Below are 19,622 nucleotides of genomic sequence, written 5' to 3' on the forward strand. Positions count from 1 at the left end.
ATATATAGATATATGATGGTATATATAGATATATGATGGTATATATATATATATGATGGTAAATAGATATGATGGTATATATAGATATATATAATGGTATATATAGATATATGGTATATAGAGATATATGCAGGTATTGATATATAATGGTAAATAGATATGATGGTATATATAGATATATGCAGGTATTGATATATAATGGTAAATAGATATGATGGTATATTTCGATATATATAATGGTATATATATATATATATATGATGGTATATATAGATATATGGTATATATAGATATATGATGGTATATATAGATATATGATGGTATATATAGATATATGGTATATATATATATATATGATGGTATATATAGATATATGATGGTATATATAGATATATGATGGTATATATAGATATATGATGGTATATATAAATATATGATGGTATATATAGATATATGATGGTATATATATATATATATATGATGGTATATATAGATATATGGTATATATATATATATGATGGTATATATAGATATATGATGGTATATATAGATATATGATGGTATATATAGATATATGACAGGGCTCCGGGCAGCCGAGCGGAAATGGAGGAAAACTCGCCTCCCTGCGGACCTGACATCTTTTCACTCCCTCCTCTCTACATTTTCCTCTTCTCTCTCTGCTGCTAAAGCCACTTTCTACCACTCTAAATTCCAAGCATCTGCCTCTAACCCTAGGAAGCTCTATGCAACCTTCTCCTCCCTCCTGAATCCTCCCCCTCCCCCTCCTCCTCTCTGCAGATGACTTCGTCAACCATTTTGAAAAGAAGGTCGACGACATCCGATCCTCGTTTGCTAAGTCAAACGACACCGCTGGTTCTGCTCACACTGCCCTACCCTGTGCTCTGACCTCTTTCTCCCCTCTCTCTCCAGATGAAATCTCGCGTCTTGTGACGGCCCAACAACCTGCCCGCTTGACCCTATCCCCTCCTCTCTTCTCCAGACCATTTCCGGAGACCTTCTCCCTTACCTCACCTCGCTCATCAACTCATCCCTGACCGCTGGCTACGTCCCTCCGTCTTCAAGAGAGCGAGAGTTGCACCCTTCTGAAAAAACCTACACTCGATCCCTCCGATGTCAACAACTACAGACCAGTATCCCTTCTTTCTTTTCTCTCCAAAACTCTTGAACGCGCCGTCCTTGGCCAGCTCTCCCGCTATCTCTCTCAGAATGACCTTCTTGATCCAAATCAGTCAGGTTTCAAGACTAGTCATTCAACTGAGACTGCTCTTCTCTGTATCACGGAGGCGCTCCGCACTGCTAAAGCTAACTCTCTCTCCTCTGCTCTCATCCTTCTAGACCTATCGGCTGCCTTCGATACTGTGAACCATCAGATCCTCCTCTCCACCCTCTCCGAGTTGGGCATCTCCGGCGCGGCCCACGCTTGGATTGCGTCCTACCTGACAGGTCGCTCCTACCAGGTGGCGTGGCGAGAATCCGTCTCCACACCACGTGCTCTCACCACTGGTGTCCCCAGGGCTCTGTTCTAGGCCCTCTCCTATTCTCGCTATACACCAAGTCACTTGGCTCTGTCATAACCTCACATGGTCTCTCCTATCATTGCTATGCAGACGACACACAATTAATCTTCTCCTTTCCCCCTTCTGATGACCAGGTGGCGAATCGCATCTCTGCATGTCTGGCAGACATATCCGTGTGGATGACGGATCACCACCTCAAGCTGAACCTCGGCAAGACGGAGCTGCTCTTCCTCCCGGGGAAGGACTGCCCGTTCCATGATCTCGCCATCACGGTTGACAACTCCATTGTGTCCTCCTCCCAGAGCGCTAAGAACCTTGGCGTGATCCTGGACAACACCCTGTCGTTCTCAACTAACATCAAGGCGGTGGCCCGTTCCTGTAGGTTCATGCTCTACAACATCCGCAGAGTACGACCCTGCCTCACACAGGAAGCGGCGCAGGTCCTAATCCAGGCACTTGTCATCTCCCGTCTGGATTACTGCAACTCGCTGTTGGCTGGGCTCCCTGCCTGTGCCATTAAACCCCTACAACTCATCCAGAACGCCGCAGCCCGTCTGGTGTTCAACCTTCCCAAGTTCTCTCACGTCACCCCGCTCCTCCGCTCCCTCCACTGGCTTCCAGTTGAAGCTCGCATCCGCTACAAGACCATGGTGCTTGCCTACGGAGCTGTGAGGGGAACGGCACCTCAGTACCTCCAGGCTCTGATCAGGCCCTACACCCAAACAAGGGCACTGCGTTCATCCACCTCTGGCCTGCTCGCCTCCCTACCACTGAGGAAGTACAGTTCCCGCTCAGCCCAGTCAAAACTGTTCGCTGCTCTGGCCCCCCAATGGTGGAACAAACTCCCTCACGACGCCAGGACAGCGGAGTCAATCACCACCTTCCGGAGACACCTGAAACCCCACCTCTTTAAGGAATACCTAGGATAGGATAAAGTAATCCCTCTCACCCCCCCTCCCCCTTAAAAGATTTAGATGCACTACTGTTCCACTGGATGTCATAAGGTGAATGCACCACTTTGTAAGTCGCTCTGGATAAGAGCGTCTGCTAAATGACTTAAAATGGAAAAAAATATATATAGATATATGATGGTATATATAGATATATGATGGTATATATAGATATATGATGGTATATATAGATATATGATGGTATATATAGATATATGATATATAGATATATGATGGTATATATAGATATATGATGGTATATATAGATATATGATGGTATATATAGATATATGATGGTATATATAGATATATGATGGTATATATAGATATATGATGGTATATATAGATATATGATGGTATATATAGATATATGATGGTATATATAGATATATGATGGTATATATAGATATATGATGGTATATGATATATGATGGTATATATAGATATATGATGGTATAATATAGATATATGATGGTATTGATATATGATGGTATATATAGATATATGATGGTATATATAGATATATGATGGTATATATAGATATATGATGGTATATATAGATATATGATGGTATATATAGATATATGATGGTATATATAGATATATGATGGTATAATATAGATATATGATGGTATTGATATATGATGGTATATATAGATATATGATGGTATATATAGATATATGATGGTATTGATATATGATGGTATATATAGATATATAAAGGTATATATAGATATATGATTGTATATATAGATATATGATGGTATATATAGATATATGATGGTATATATGAGATATATGATATATGATGTATATATAGATATATGATGGTATATATAGATATATGATGGTATATGATGGTATATATAGATATATAATGGTATATATAGATATATGATGGTATATGATGGTATATATAGATATATGATGGTATATATAGATATATGGTATATATAGATATATGATGGTATATATAGATATATGGTATATATAGATATATGATGGTATATATAGATATATGGTATATATAGATATATGATGGTATATATAGATATATAAAGGTATATATAGATATATGATGGTATATATAGATATATGATGGTATATATAGATATATGGTATATATAGATATATAAAGGTATATATAGATATATGATGGTATATATAGATATATGATATATAAAAGGTATATATAGATATATGATGGTATATATAGATATATGATAGTATATGGGTATATATAGATATATGATATATGATGTATATATAGATATATGGTATATATAGATATATAGATATATATATAGATATATGATGGTATATATAGATATATGGTATATATATATGATATATGATGGTATATATAGATATATGATGGTATATATAGATATATGATGGTATATATAGATATATGATGGTATATAGATATATGATATATATAGATATATGGTATATATAGATATATGATGGTATATATAGATATATGATGGTATATATAGATATATGATGGTATATATAGATATATATATATAGATATATGAGATATATAGATATATAAAGGTATTGATATATGATATATATAGATATATGGTATATATAGATATATGATGGTATATATATGATATATAGATATATAAAGGTATATATAGATATATGATGGTATATATAGATATATGATGGTATATATAGATATATGATGGTATATATAGATATATGATGGTATATGGTATATGATGGTATATATAGATATATATTGATATATGTATATATAGATATATGATGTATATATAGATATATGATGGTATATATAGATATATGATGGTATATATAGATATATAAAGGTATTGGTATATATAGATATATAAAGGTATTGATATGATGGTATATATAGATATATGATGGTATATATAGATATATGATGGTATATATAGATATATGATGGTATATATATGATGGTATATATAGATATATAAAGGTATGATATATGATGGTATATATAGATATATGATGATATATGGTGGTATATATAGATATATGATGGTATATATAGATATATGATGGTATATATAGATATATGATGGTATATGATGGTATATGATGGTATATATATATATAGATATATGATGGTATATGATGGTATATGATGGTATATATAGATATATGATGGTATATATAGATATATGATGGTATATGATGGTATATGATGGTATATATATATGATGGTATATGATGGTATATATAGATATATGATGGTATATATAGATATATGATGGTATATATAGATATATGATGGTATATATAGATATATGATGGTATATATATATATATGATGGTATATATAGATATATGATGGTATATATAGATATATGATGGTATATATAGATATATAAAGGTTATTGATATATGATGGTATATATAGATATATGATGGTATATATAGATATATGATGGTATATATAGATATATGATGGTATATATAGATATATGATGGTATATATATATGATGGTATATATATATGATGGTATATATAGATATATGATGGTATATATATATGATGGTATATATATATGATGGTATATATATATGATGGTATATATATATGATGGTATATATATATGATGGTATATATAGATATATGATGGTATATATAGATATATGATGGTATATATAGATATATAAAGGTATTGATATATGATGGTATATATAGATATATAAAGGTATTGATATATGATGGTATATATAGTAATGGTGGTGTATATAGATATATAAAGGTATTGATATATGATGGTATATATAGTAATGGTGGTATATATAGATATATAAAGGTATATATAGATATATGATGGTATATATAGATATATAAAGGTATTGATATATGATGGTATATATAGATATATGATGGTATATGATGGTATATGATGGTATATATAGATATATGATGGTATATATAGATATATAAAGGTATTGATATATGATGGTATATATAGATATATAAAGGTATTGATATATGATGGTATATATAGATATATAAAGGTATTGATATATGATGGTATATATAGATATATAAAGGTATTGATATATGATGGTATATATAGTAATGGTGGTGTATATAGATATATAAAGGTATATATAGATGTATGATGGTGTATATATATATGATGGTATATAGGTATGATGGTATATATAGACATATGATAGTATATAGGTATGATAGTATATAGGTATGATAGTATATAGGTATGATAGTATATAGGTATGATAGTATATAGGTATGATGGTATATAGGTATGATGGTATATAGGTATGATAGTATATAGGTATGATGGTATATAGGTATGATGGTATATATAGACATATGATAGTATATAGGTATGATAGTATATAGGTATGATAGTACATAGGTATGATAGTATATAGGTATGATGGTATATAGGTATGATAGTATATAGGTATGATAGTATATAGGTATGATGGTATATAGGTATGATGGTATATATAGGTATGATAGTATATAGGTATGATAGTATATAGGTATGATGGTATATAGGTATGATAGTATATAGGTATATAGGTATGCTAGTATATAGGTATGATAGTATATAGGTATGATAGTATATATGTATGATAGTATATAGGTATGATAGTATATAGGTATGATGGTAAATAGGTATGATAGTATATAGGTATGATAGTATATAGGTACGATAGTATATAGGTATGATAGTATATAGGTATGATGGTATATAGGTATGATGGTATATAGGTATGATAGTATATAGGTATGATGGTATATAGGTATGATGGTATATAGGTATGATGGTATATAGGTATGATAGTATATAGGTATGATAGTATATAGGTATGATGGTATATAGGTATGATAGTATATAGGTATGATGGTATATAGGTATGATAGTATATAGGTATGATGGTATATATAGAGATATAATGGTACATATATGTATGATGGTATACAGTGCCTTGCGAAAGTATTCGGCCCCCTTGAACTTTGCGACCTTTTGCCACATTTCAGGCTTCAAACATAAAGATATAAAACTGTATTTTTTTGTGAAGAATCAACAACAAGTGGGACACAATCATGAAGTGGAACGACATTTATTGGATATTTAAAACTTCTTTAACAAATCAAAAACTGACAAATTGGGCGTGCAAAATTATTCAGCCCCCTTTACTTTCAGTGCAGCAAACTCTCTCCAGAAGTTCAGTGAGGATCTCTGAATGATCCAATGTTGACCTAAATGACTAATGATGATAAATACAATCCACCTGTGTGTAATCAAGTCTCCGTATAAATGCACCTGCACTGTGATAGTCTCAGAGGTCCGTTAAAAGCGCAGAGAGCATCATGAAGATCAAGGAACACACCAGGCAGGTCAGAGATACTGTTGTGAAGAAGTTTAAAGCCGGATTTGGATACAAAAATATTTCCCAAGCTTTAAACATCCCAAGGAGCACTGTGCAAGCGATAATATTGAAATGGAAGGAGTATCAGACCACTGCAAATCTACCAAGACCTGGCCGTCCCTCTAAACTTTCAGCTCATACAAGGAGAAGACTGATCAGAGATGCAGCCAAGAGGCCCATGATCACTCTGGATGAACTGCAGAGATCTACAGCTGAGGTGGGAGACTCTGTCCATAGGACAACAATCAGTCGTATATTGCACAAATCTGGCCTTTATGGAAGAGTGGCAAGAAGAAAGCCATATCTTAAAGATATCCATAAAAAGTGTTGTTTAAAGTTTGCCACAAGCCACCTGGGAGACACACCAAACATGTGGAAGAAGGTGCTCTGGTCAGATGAAACCAAAATTGAACTTTTTGGCAACAATGCAAAACGTTATGTTTGGCGTAAAAGCAACACAGCTCATCACCCTGAACACACCATCCCCACTGTCAAACATGGTGGTGGCAGCATCATGGTTTGGGCCTGATTTTCTTCAGCAGGGACAGGGAAGATGGTTAAAATTGATGGGAAGATGGATGGAGCCAAATACAGGACCATTCTGGAGGAAAAACCTGATGGAGTCTGCAAAAGACCTGAGACTGGGACGGAGATTTGTCTTCCAACAAGACAATGATCCAAAACATAAAGCAAAATCTACAATGGAATGGTTCAAAAATAAACATATCCAGGTGTTAGAATGGCCAAGTCAAAGTCCAGACCTGAATCCAATCGAGAATCTGTGGAAAGAACTGAAAACTGCTGTTCACAAATGCTCTCCATCCAACCTCACTGAGCTCGAGCTGTTTTGCAAGGAGGAATGGGAAAAAATTTCAGTCTCTCGATGTGCAAAACTGATAGAGACATACCCCAAGCGACTTACAGCTGTAATCGCAGCAAAAGGTGGCGCTACAAAGTATTAACTTAATACTAACATATTAACTTAACAGACATATGGCAGCAGATCCACAAGGTCTGCCATGAGAGGTGACTGTATAGTTCCCCTAAGGAAAAGCACCTTTAGTAAATCTGCATTCTCTGTGAGAGCTTCCCATGTCTGGAATACACTGCCATCAGACACACATAACTGCACCACATATCACACTTTCACAAAATGCTTGAAGACCTGGCTAAAGGTCAATCAGATTTGTGAACATAGTCCCTAGCTGTGTGTTGCCGCTTTCCATGTTGTCTGTTGTCTGTAGCTTGTGAGGTGTGGGAACACTTTGTTGCTTTTATGAATATTGTCTTGCTGCTTTTTGTTCTATGTTGCTCTGTCTGTATGCTATGTCTTGCTTGTCCTATGTTGCTATGTCTTGCTTGTTCTATGGTGCTATTGTCTATATTGTAATTGTTTTTAATAACCTGCCCAGGGACTGCGGTTGAAAATTAGCCGGCTGGCTAAAACCGGCACTTTTACTGAAACGTTGATTAATGTGCACTGTCCCTGTAAAAATAAACTAAACTAAACTAAACTAAAGGGGGCTGAATAATTTTGCACGCCCAATTTTTCAGTTTTTGATTTGTTAAAAAAGTTTGAAATATCCAATAAATGTCGTTCCACTTCATGATTGTGTCCCACTTGTTGTTGATTCTTCACAAAAAAATACAGTTTTATATCTTTATGTTTGAAGCCTGAAATGTGGCAAAAGGTCGCAAAGTTCAAGGGGGCCGAATACTTTCGCAAGGCACTGTATATATAGATATGATGGCATATATAGGTATATGATGGTGTATATAGGTATATGTTGGTATATATAGGTATATATAGGTATATATAGGTATAAATAGATATGATGGTGTATATATAGGTATATGATGGTATAGAGGTATAATGGTACATATAGATATGATGGTATATATAGATATGATAGTATATATATATAGGTATGGTATATATAGATATATGATGGTATATATAGATATGATGGTATATATAGATATGATGGTATATATAGGTATATGATGGTATATATATAGGTGTATGATGGTACATATAGATATGATGGTATTTATAGGTATATGATGATGTATGTAGGTATATGTTGGTATATATAGGTATATGGTGGTATATATAGGTATATGATGGTATATATAGGTATAAATAGATATGATGGTATATATAGGTATATGATGGTATAGAGATATAATGGTACATATAGGTATGATGGTATATATAGATATATGATGGTATAGAGGTATAATGGTACATATTGGTATGATGGTATATATAGATATATGATGGTACAGTGGCTTGCGAAAGTATTCACCCTGTGGCATTTTTCCTATTTTGTTGCCTTACAACCTGGAATTAAAATAGATTTTTTGGGCAGGGTTTGTATCATTTGATTTACACAACATACCTACCACTTTGAAGATGCAACATGTTTTTTATTGTGAAACTAACAAGAAATAAGACAAAAAAAATGGAAACTTGAGCGTGCATGACTATTTGCCTCCCCAAGTCAATACTTTGTATAGCCACCTTTTGCATAAATTACAGCTGCAAGTCTCTTGAGGTGTGTCTCTATAACCTCTTTGGGATAGAGGGCAGTATTTTGATGTCCGGATGAAAAGCAAACTGACTGTTACTCAGACCCAGAAGCTAATTGGTAGATTTGGATAAAACACACTCTAACGTTTCTAAAACTGTTAAAATAATGTCTGTGAATATAACAGAACTGAAATGGCAGGCAAAACCCCGAGGACAAACCAACCCCCCCAAAAAAATGTCAGCCTACCACTGTTTTCAATGGCTGGCACTTTTATTATTTGCAGTTCCTAGGGCTTCCACTAGATGTCAACAGTCTTTAGAAATAGTTTCAGGCTGGTTTCTTTTTTAAATGAGGGAGAAGTTGTAGTTTTTCTAAGTGGCTCCCATTTTGGCTGTAGTGTTTCCATGCACATGGACGAGAGAGAAAAACCACTCGAGTGTTGCTTTAGCAGTATGCTTAGGGTCATTGTCCTGCTGGAAGGTGAACCTCCATCCCAGTCTCAAATCTCTGGAAGACTGAAACAGGTTTCCCTGGTGATCCGGTTGGAACGTTATTGGATATATATGATAATAACATCCTGAAGATTGATTCTCTACTTAGTTTGACCAGTTTATTCGACCTGGAATATATCTTTTGGAATTTTTTGTGTGAGTTATCTTGGACCAGCAGTCAGTTTTTGGGCATGTGAGCTGAAAGTGATAGCAAATGCTGCTACTTGGACACTAGTATTGGACATTATGGAACAAAACAACGATTTATTGTGGAACTAGGACTCCTTGCACTACATTCTGATGAAAGATCATCAGAGGTAAGGGAATATTTATGTTGTAATTTCTTGATGAAGATTCTCAAGAGGTTAGTGAATCATTTTATTTCTAATCCTGCTTTTGTGATTTTATCTTTGGCTGGAAAAAATGGCTGCGTTTTTTCTTTGGTTTGGTGGTGGTCTAACATAAATTTATGTTGTGTTTTCACTGTAAAACATTTTAAAAATCGGAGACGATGGGTAGATGAACAAGATGTTTCTCTTTCATTTGAGATATTGGACTTGTTAATGTGTGAAAGTTAAATATTTCTAAAGAATATTTTTGAATTCCCTGCGCCACCTTTTCAACTGAACGGGGGGGGGTGGAGTTCCCTGAAAACTAAAAAAAAACAAAACAGGTTTTAGCTTTTTTTCTGGCCACGCTTCCGTAAAGCCCAGTTCTGTGGAGTGTACGACTTAGTGGTCCTATGGACAGATACTCCAATCTCCACTGTGGAGCTTTGCAGCTCCTTCAGGGTTATCTTTGGTCTCTTTGTTGCCTCTCTGATTAATGCCCTCCTTGCCTGGTCCATGAGTTTTGGTGGGCGGCCCTCTCTTGGCAGGTTTGTGGTGCCATATTCTTTCCATTCTTTAAATAATGGATTTAATGGTGCTCCGTGGGATGTTCAAAGTTTCTGATATTTTTTTATAACCCAACCCTGATCTGTACTTCTCCACAACTTTGTCCCTGACCTGTTTGGAGAGATCCTTGGTCTTCATGGTGCCACTTGCTTGGTGGTGCCCCTTGCTTAGTGGTGTTGCAGACTCTGGGGCCTTTCAGAACAGAGACTGAGATCATGTGACAGATCATGTGACTCTTAGACTGCACACAGATGGACTTTATTTAACTAATTATGTGACTTCTGAATGTAATTTGTTGCACCAGATCTTATTTAGTGGCTTCATAGCAAAGGGAGTGAATACACATACACACGCACCACTTTTCAATTTTATTTTTTCATTTCACTTCACTAATTTGGAATAGTTTGTGTCCATTACATGAAATCCAAATAAACATCCATTTAAATTACAGGTTGTTATGCAACAAAATAGGAAAAACACCAAGGGGGATGAATACTTTTGCAAAACGCTGTATGTAGAGATATGATGGTGTTTCCGTTGAGCATCTGTATTCCATTTTGTATGCATGATTCAAACCACTTTTATCATTTGAGTGAGTGTGTGTGTTACCGCGACAGTGAACGTGCTATCCAGGTTGGTGGTGATAGTTGAGGCCAGGCTATACTGAGGTACAGACACGGTGTGATAGGAGGGGTTGGAGATACAGCTTCCTGATAAGCTGCTACCACTCTGGGTTAGAGTCTGGGACACATCCAGGGTGGAGGGACGCATGGCTACCGTACTGCCACACTCTGAGAGAGAGAGAGAGTGAGAGAGAGAGAGAGAGAGAGAGAGAGAGAGTGAGAGAGAGAGAGAGAGAGAGAGAGAGAAGAGAGAGAGAGTTTACTTCAGTGCTCCCAATGGACCACATAATTACTACAATTTTTTTAGGGATCTTATCTGTAGATTGAATGGATCATGGTAGCTTACCAGAGAGAGAGAGTGGTCAGTGCTGATGATTCAGGTGTGTAGGGTTTGGTGCCAGGGTTAGGATTAGAGTTAGGGGTTAGGGTTAGAGTTAGGATTAGAGTTTGTGTTCAGGGTTAGGGTTAGAGTTAGGGGTTAGGCATCAGGGTTAGAGTTAGGGTTAGAGGTCAGGGTTAGAGTTAGGGGTCAGGGTTAGAGTTAGCGGTCAGGGTTAGAGTTAGGGGTCAGGGTTAGGGGTCAGGGGTCAGGGTCAGAGTTCGTGGTCAGGGTCAGAGTTAGGGGTCAGGGTCAGAATTAGGTTTAGGTGTCAGGGTTAGTGTTAGGGGTCAGGCTTAGAGTTAGAGGTCAGGCTTAGAGTTAGGGGTCAGAGTTAGGGGTTAGAGTTAGGGGTCAGGGTTAGGGGTCAGGGTCAGAGTTCGTGGTCAGGGTCAGAGTTAGGGGTCAGGGTCAGAATTAGGGTTAGGTGTCAGGGTTAGGGGTCAGGCTTAGAGTTAGGGGTCAGAGTTAGAGTTAGGGGTCAGAGTTAGGGGTCAGGGTTATGGGTCAGAGTTAGGGTCAGAGTTAGGGGTCAGAGTTAGGGGTCAGGTTTATGGGTCAGAGTTAGGGTTAGAGTTAAGGGGTCAGGTGTCAGAGTTAGGGGTAGGGTTAGGGGGGTTAGAGTTAGGGGTCAGAGTTAGGGGTCAGAGTTAGGGTTAGAGTTAGGGGTCAGGGTTAGGTTAGGGGTCAGGGTTAGGGGTCAGAGTTAGGGTTAGAGTTAGAGGTCAGGGTTAGGGGTCAGGGTTAGGGTTTGAGTTAGGGTTAGAGACAGAGTCAATGCACCAGAATAGTCTGTGTGTGTTAGCCTCCGGCCAGGTGTACAGGGTTAGGAGTTAGGGTTATGGTCAGGGTAAGGGTCCAGGATTAGGGGTCAGGGGGTAGAGTCAGGGGTTAGGGTTAGGGGTCAGGGGTCAACTCACCAGAATAGTCGGTGTGTGTTATCCTCAGGCCAGGTGTACAGGGTTAAGAGTTAGGGTTATGGCCAGGGTAAGGGTTCAGGATTAGGGGTCAGGGGGTAGAGTCAGGGGTTAGGTGTCAACTCACCAGAATAGTCGGTATTTGTTGTCCTCAGGCCAGGTGTATAGGGTTAGTGGTCAGGGGTCAACTCACCAGAATAGTCGGTATTTGTTATCCTCAGGCCAGGTGTATAGGGTTAGGGGTCAGGGGTCAACTCACCCGAATAGTTGGTGTTTGTTATCCTCAGGCCAGGTGTATAGGGTTAGGGGTCAGGGGTAAACTCACCCGAATAGTTAGTGTTTGTTATCCTCAGGCCAGGTGTACAGGGTTAGGGTTATGGTCAGGGTAAGGGTGCAGGATTAGGGGTTAGGGGTCAACTCACCAGAATAGTCGGTGTGTGTTATCCTCAGTCCAGGTGTACAGGGTCAGGGGTCAACTCACCAGAATAGTCGGTGTGTGTTATCCTCAGGCCAGGTGTACAGGGTCAGGGGTCAACTCACCAGAATAGTCTGTGTGTGTTATCCTCAGGCCAGGTGTACAGGGTTAGGGGTTAGGGGTCAGGGGTCAACTCACCAGAATAGTCAGTGTGTGTTATCCTCAGGCCAGGTGTACAGGGTTAGGGGTTAGGGGTTAGGGGTCAACTCACCAGAATAGTCGGTGTGTGTTATCCTCAGGCCAGGTGTATATGCCACACTAGGCTGCATGTGGTGTCCCTTGTCCTTCTGTCTCTGTCGGAACCAGACAAACAGGCTGAGCATAGCCATCATGATGAGGAGGAGGAGGAAGATGATGCCCATCACAGCCCCAGCTGACTGGTGCTCTGAACCTCCCCGCGCTGGACTGATCTTAGTGTAAGGGTTCAGCTCCTCCATCATCAGAGCAGCTGAGGAGAGGAACACACACACAGACAAGCGGGAGGTTAATAAGTGTGTTTGTTTGAGAGAGACAGAGACAGAGAAAGATAAAGCGATCCAGCTTGAAAGAGGGACAGAGATAGAAAGACAGAGAGATTACCCAGCAAACCAAAATTGGTTCTGTGAATGTTCCCAGAACATTTGTTAGATCACAGCAAATGTACTCACAAAAAAAAAAAAAAAAAACCTAGCTAGAACTTAAATGGGAATCTAATGTTCTGGGAATGTTCCAGGGTTTGCTGGGTAGTAATGTCCATTCTCCTCACCTTGGTCACAGCGGATGGGAATCTAATGTTCTGGGAATGTTCCAGGGTTTGCTGGGTAGTAATGTCCATTCTCCTCACCTTGGTCACAGCGGATGGGAATCTAATGTTCTGGGAATGTTCCAGGGTTTGCTGGGTAGTAATGTCCATTCTCCTCACCTTGGTCACAGCGGATGGGAATCTAATGTTCTGGGAATGTTCCAGGGTTTGCTGGGTAGTAATGTCCATTCTCCTCACCTTGGTCACAGCGGATGGGAATCTAATGTTCTGGGAATGTTCCAGGGTTTGCTGGGTAGTAATGTCCATTCTCCTCACCTTGGTCACAGCGGATGGGAATCTAATGTTCTGGGAATGTTCCAGGGTTTGCTGGGTAGTAATGTCCATTCTCCTCACCTTGGTCACAGCGGATGGGAATCTAATGTTCTGGGAATGTTCCAGGGTTTGCTGGGTAGTAATGTCCATTCTCCTCACCTTGGTCACAGCGGATGGGAATCTAATGTTCTGGGAATGTTCCAGGGTTTGCTGGGTAGTGTTCCAATGTCCATTCTCCTCACCTTGGTCACAGCGGATGGGAATCTAATGTTCTGGGAATGTTCCAGGGTTTGCTGGGTAGTAATGTCCATTCTCCTCACCTTGGTCACAGCGGATGGGAATCTAATGTTCTGGGAATGTTCCAGGGTTTGCTGGGTAGTAATGTCCATTCTCCTCACCTTGGTCACAGCGGATGGGAATCTAATGTTCTGGGAATGTTCCAGGGTTTGCTGGGTAGTAATGTCCATTCTCCTCACCTTGGTCACAGCGGATGGGAATCTAATGTTCTGGGAATGTTCCAGGGTTTGCTGGGTAGTAATGTCCATTCTCCTCACCTTGGTCACAGCGGATGGGAATCTAATGTTCTGGGAATGTTCCAGGGTTTGCTGGGTAGTAATGTCCATTCTCCTCACCTTGGTCACAGCGGATGGGAATCTAATGTTCTGGGAATGTTCCAGGGTTTGCTGGGTGGTAATGTCCATTCTCCTCACCTTGGTCACAGCGGATGGGAATCTAATGTTCTGGGAATGTTCCAGGGTTTGCTGGGTAGTAATGTCCATTCTCCTCACCTTGGTCACAGCGGATGGGAATCTAATGTTCTGGGAATGTTCCAGGGTTTGCTGGGTAGTAATGTCCATTCTCCTCACCTTGGTCACAGCGGATGGGAATCTAATGTTCTGGGAATGTTCCAGGGTTTGCTGGGGATAATCTAATGTTCTGGGAATGTTCCATTCTCCATTCTCCTCACCTTGGTCACAGCGGATGGGAATCTAATGTTCTGGGAATGTTCCAGGGTTTGCTGGGTAGTAATGTCCATTCTCCTCACCTTGGTCACAGCGGATGGGAATCTAATGTTCTGGGAATGTTCCAGGGTTTGCTGGGTAGTAATGTCCATTCTCCTCACCTTGGTCACAGGGAATGTTCCAGGATGGTCACAGAATCTAATGTTCTGGGAATGTTCCAGGGTTTGCTGGGTAGTAATGTCCATTCTCCTCACCTTGGTCACAGCGGATGGGAATCTAATGTTCTGGGAATGTTCCAGGGTTTGCTGGGTAGTAATGTCCATTCTCCTCACCTTGGTCACAGCGGATGGGAATCTAATGTTCTGGGAATGTTCCAGGGTTTGCTGGGTAGTAATGTCCATTCTCCTCACCTTGGTCACAGCGGATGGGAATCTAATGTTCTGGGAATGTTCCAGGGTTTGCTGGGTAGTAATGTCCATTCTCCTCACCTTGGTCACAGCGGATGGGAATCTAATGTTCTGGGAATGTTCCAGGGTTTGCTGGGTAGTAATGTCCATTCTCCTCACCTTGGTCACAGCGGATGGGAATCTAATGTTCTGGGAATGTTCCAGGGTTTGCTGGGTAGTAATGTCCATTCTCCTCACCTTGGTCACAGCGGATGGGAATCTAATGTTCTGGGAATGTTCCAGGGTTTGCTGGGTAGTAATGTCCATTCTCCTCACCTTGGTCACAGCGGATGGGAATCTAATGTTCTGGGAATGTTCCAGGGTTTGCTGGGTAGTAATGTCCATTCTCCTCACCTTGGTCACAGCGGATGGGAATCTAATGTTCTGGGAATGTTCCAGGGTTTGCTGGGTAGTAATGTCCATTCTCCTCACCTTGGTCACAGCGGATGGGAATCTAATGTTCTGGGAATGTTCCAGGGTTTGCTGGGTAGTAATGTCCATTCTCCTCACCTTGGTCACAGCGGATGGGAATCTAATGTTCTGGGAATGTTCCAGGGTTTGCTGGGTAGTAATGTCCATTCTCCTCACCTTGGTCACAGCGGATGGGAATCTAATGTTCTGGGAATGTTCCAGGGTTTGCTGGGTAGTAATGTCCATTCTCCTCACCTTGGTCACAGCGGATGGGAATCTAATGTTCTGGGAATGTTCCAGGGTTTGCTGGGTAGTAATGTCCATTCTCCTCACCTTGGTCACAGCGGATGGGAATCTAATGTTCTGGGAATGTTCCAGGGTTTGCTGGGTAGTAATGTCCATTCTCCTCACCTTGGTCACAGCGGATGGGAATCTAATGTTCTGGGAATGTTCCAGGGTTTGCTGGGTAGTAATGTCCATTCTCCTCACCTTGGTCACAGCGGATGGGAATCTAATGTTCTGGGAATGTTCCAGGGTTTGCTGGGTAGTAATGTCCATTCTCCTCACCTTGGTCACAGCGGATGGGAATCTAATGTTCTGGGAATGTTCCAGGGTTTGCTGGGTAGTAATGTCCATTCTCCTCACCTTGGTCACAGCGGATGGGAATCTAATGTTCTGGGAATGTTCCAGGGTTTGCTGGGTAGTAATGTCCATTCTCCTCACCTTGGTCACAGCGGATGGGAATCTAATGTTCTGGGAATGTTCCAGGGTTTGCTGGAAGTAATGTCCATTCTCCTCACCTTGGTCACAGCGGATGGGAATCTAATGTTCTGGGAATGTTCCAGGGTTTGCTGGGTAGTAATGTCCATTCTCCTCACCTTGGTCACAGCGGATGGGAATCTAATGTTCTGGGAATGTTCCAGGGTTTGCTGGGTAGTAATGTCCATTCTCCTCACCTTGGTCACAGCGGATGGGAATCTAATGTTCTGGGAATGTTCCAGGGTTTGCTGGGTAGTAATGTCCATTCTCCTCACCTTGGTCACAGCGGATGGGAATCTAATGTTCTGGGAATGTTCCAGGGTTTGCTGGGTAATGTCCATTCTCCTCACCTTGGTCACCATTGTTCTGGGAATGTTCCAGGGTTTGCTGGGTAGTAATGTCCATTCTCCTCACCTTGGTCACAGCGGATGGGAATCTAATGTTCTGGGAATGTTCCAGGGTTTGCTGGGTAGTAATGTCCATTCTCCTCACCTTGGTCACAGCGGATGGGAATCTAATGTTCTGGGAATGTTCCAGGGTTTGCTGGGTAGTAATGTCCATTCTCCTCACCTTGGTCACAGCGGATGGGAATCTAATGTTCTGGGAATGTTCCAGGGTTTGCTGGGTAGTAATGTCCATTCTCCTCACCTTGGTCACAGCGGATGGGAATCTAATGTTCTGGGAATGTTCCAGGGTTTGCTGGGTAGTAATGTCCATTCTCCTCACCTTGGTCACAGCGGATGGGAATCTAATGTTCTGGGAATGTTCCAGGGTTTGCTGGGTAGTAATGTCCATTCTCCTCACCTTGGTCACAGCGGATGGGAATCTAATGTTCTGGGAATGTTCCAGGGTTTGCTGGGTAGTAATGTCCATTCTCCTCACCTTGGTCACAGCGGATGGGAATCTAATGTTCTGGGAATGTTCCAGGGTTTGCTGGGTAGTAATGTCCATTCTCCTCACCTTGGTCACAGCGGATGGGAATCTAATGTTCTGGGAATGTTCCAGGGTTTGCTGGGTAGTAATGTCCATTCTCCTCACCTTGGTCACAGCGGATGGGAATCTAATGTTCTGGGAATGTTCCAGGGTTTGCTGGGTAGTAATGTCCATTCTCCTCACCTTGGTCACAGCGGATGGGAATCTAATGTTCTGGGAATGTTCCAGGGTTTGCTGGGTAGTAATGTCCATTCTCCTCACCTTGGTCACAGCGGATGGGAATCTAATGTTCTGGGAATGTTCCAGGGTTTGCTGGGTAGTAATGTCCATTCTCCTCACCTTGGTCACAGCGGAATCTAATGGGGAATGTTCCAGGGTTTGCTGGGTAGTAATTCTTCTCCTCACCTTGAATGTTCTGGGAATGTTCCAGGGTTTGCTGGGTAGTAATGTCCATTCTCCTCACCTTGGTCACAGCGGATGGGAATCTAATGTTCTGGGAATGTTCCAGGGTTTGCTGGGTAGTAATGTCCATTCTCCTCACCTTGGTCACAGCGGATGGGAATCTAATGTTCTGGGAATGTTCCAGGGTTTGCTGGGTAGTAATGTCCATTCTCATCACCTCACAGCTGGGAATGGTCACAGTAATGTCCATTCCTCACCTTGGATGGATGGGAATCTAATGTTCTGGGAATGTTCCAGGGTTTGCTGGGTAGTAATGTCCATTCTCCACCTTGGTCAAAGCATGGGAATCTAATGTTCTGGGAATGTTCCAGGGTTTGCACACCTTGCATCAGATGGGAATCTAATGTTCTGGGAATGTTCCAGGGTTTGCTGGGTAGTAATGTCCATTCTCCTCACCTTGGTCACAGCGGATGGGAATCTAATGTTCTGGGAATGTTCCAGGGTTTGCTGGGTAGTAATGTCCATTCTCCTCACCTTGGTCACAGCGGATGGGAATCTAATGTTCTGGGAATGTTCCAGGGTTTGCTGGGTAGTAATGTCCATTCTCCTCACCTTGGTCACAGCGGATGGGAATCTAATGTTCTGGGAATGTTCAGGGTTTGCTGGGTAGTAATGTCCATTCTCCTCACCTTGGTCACAGCGGATGGGAATCTAATGTTCTGGGAATGTTCCAGGGTTTGCTGGGTAGTAATGTCCATTCTCCTCACCTTGGTCACAGCGGATGCCTTTGTATCCGATGCTGCAGTAGCAGGTTCCAGTCACATAGTCACAGGTGGCGTTGTTCATACAGTCACACAGCTGCTGGCATCCGTAACCAAACGTACCAGGGGGACACTCTGAGAGGGGAGAGGAAGACAAAGAAATCCCTAAAAGTAGTGACAGAGTAGGAGAATGGGTAGTGCACTAGAATGGTAGAGCAGTAAGGTTACTCACTCATTCACTGATACAGAGCACTTGATACAAGTAAGGCCACTCACTCATTCACTGATACAGAACACAGAGCACATGATGGAACTAAGGCCACTCACTCATTCACTGATACAGAACACAGAGCACATGATGGAACTAAGGCCACTCACTCATTCACTGATACAGAGCACATGATGGAACTAAGGCCACTCACTCATTCACTGACACAGACACAGAGCACATGATGGAACTAAGGCCACTCACTCATTCACTGACACAGAGCACATGACGGAAGTAAGGCCACTCACTCATTCACTGATACAGAACACAGAGCACATGATGGAACTAAGGCCACTCACTCATTCACTGATACAGAGCACATGATGGAACTAAGGCCACTCACTCATTCACTGATACAGAGCACATGATGGAACTAAGGCCACTCACTCATTCACTGA

General features: G+C 40.5%; 1 protein-coding gene across 1 annotated transcript in view; it reads right to left on the reverse strand.

The window, feature by feature from the left end:
• Window positions 1-19,622, reverse strand: part of megf11 (multiple EGF-like-domains 11) — a 496,621-nt gene that overhangs the window by 15,855 nt on the left and 461,144 nt on the right. The window contains exons 17-19 of the mRNA XM_065002744.1: window positions 18,963-19,091; window positions 13,440-13,676; window positions 11,444-11,607 (exon numbers count right to left, since the gene is read on the reverse strand). Coding sequence (XP_064858816.1) covers window positions 11,444-11,607; window positions 13,440-13,676; window positions 18,963-19,091 — 530 coding nt within the window. The remainder of the gene's footprint in view (window positions 1-11,443; window positions 11,608-13,439; window positions 13,677-18,962; window positions 19,092-19,622) is intronic.

The sequence above is a fragment of the Oncorhynchus nerka genome, linkage group LG17 (genome assembly GCF_034236695.1).
Source record: "Oncorhynchus nerka isolate Pitt River linkage group LG17, Oner_Uvic_2.0, whole genome shotgun sequence".
NCBI lineage: Eukaryota > Metazoa > Chordata > Actinopteri > Salmoniformes > Salmonidae > Oncorhynchus > Oncorhynchus nerka.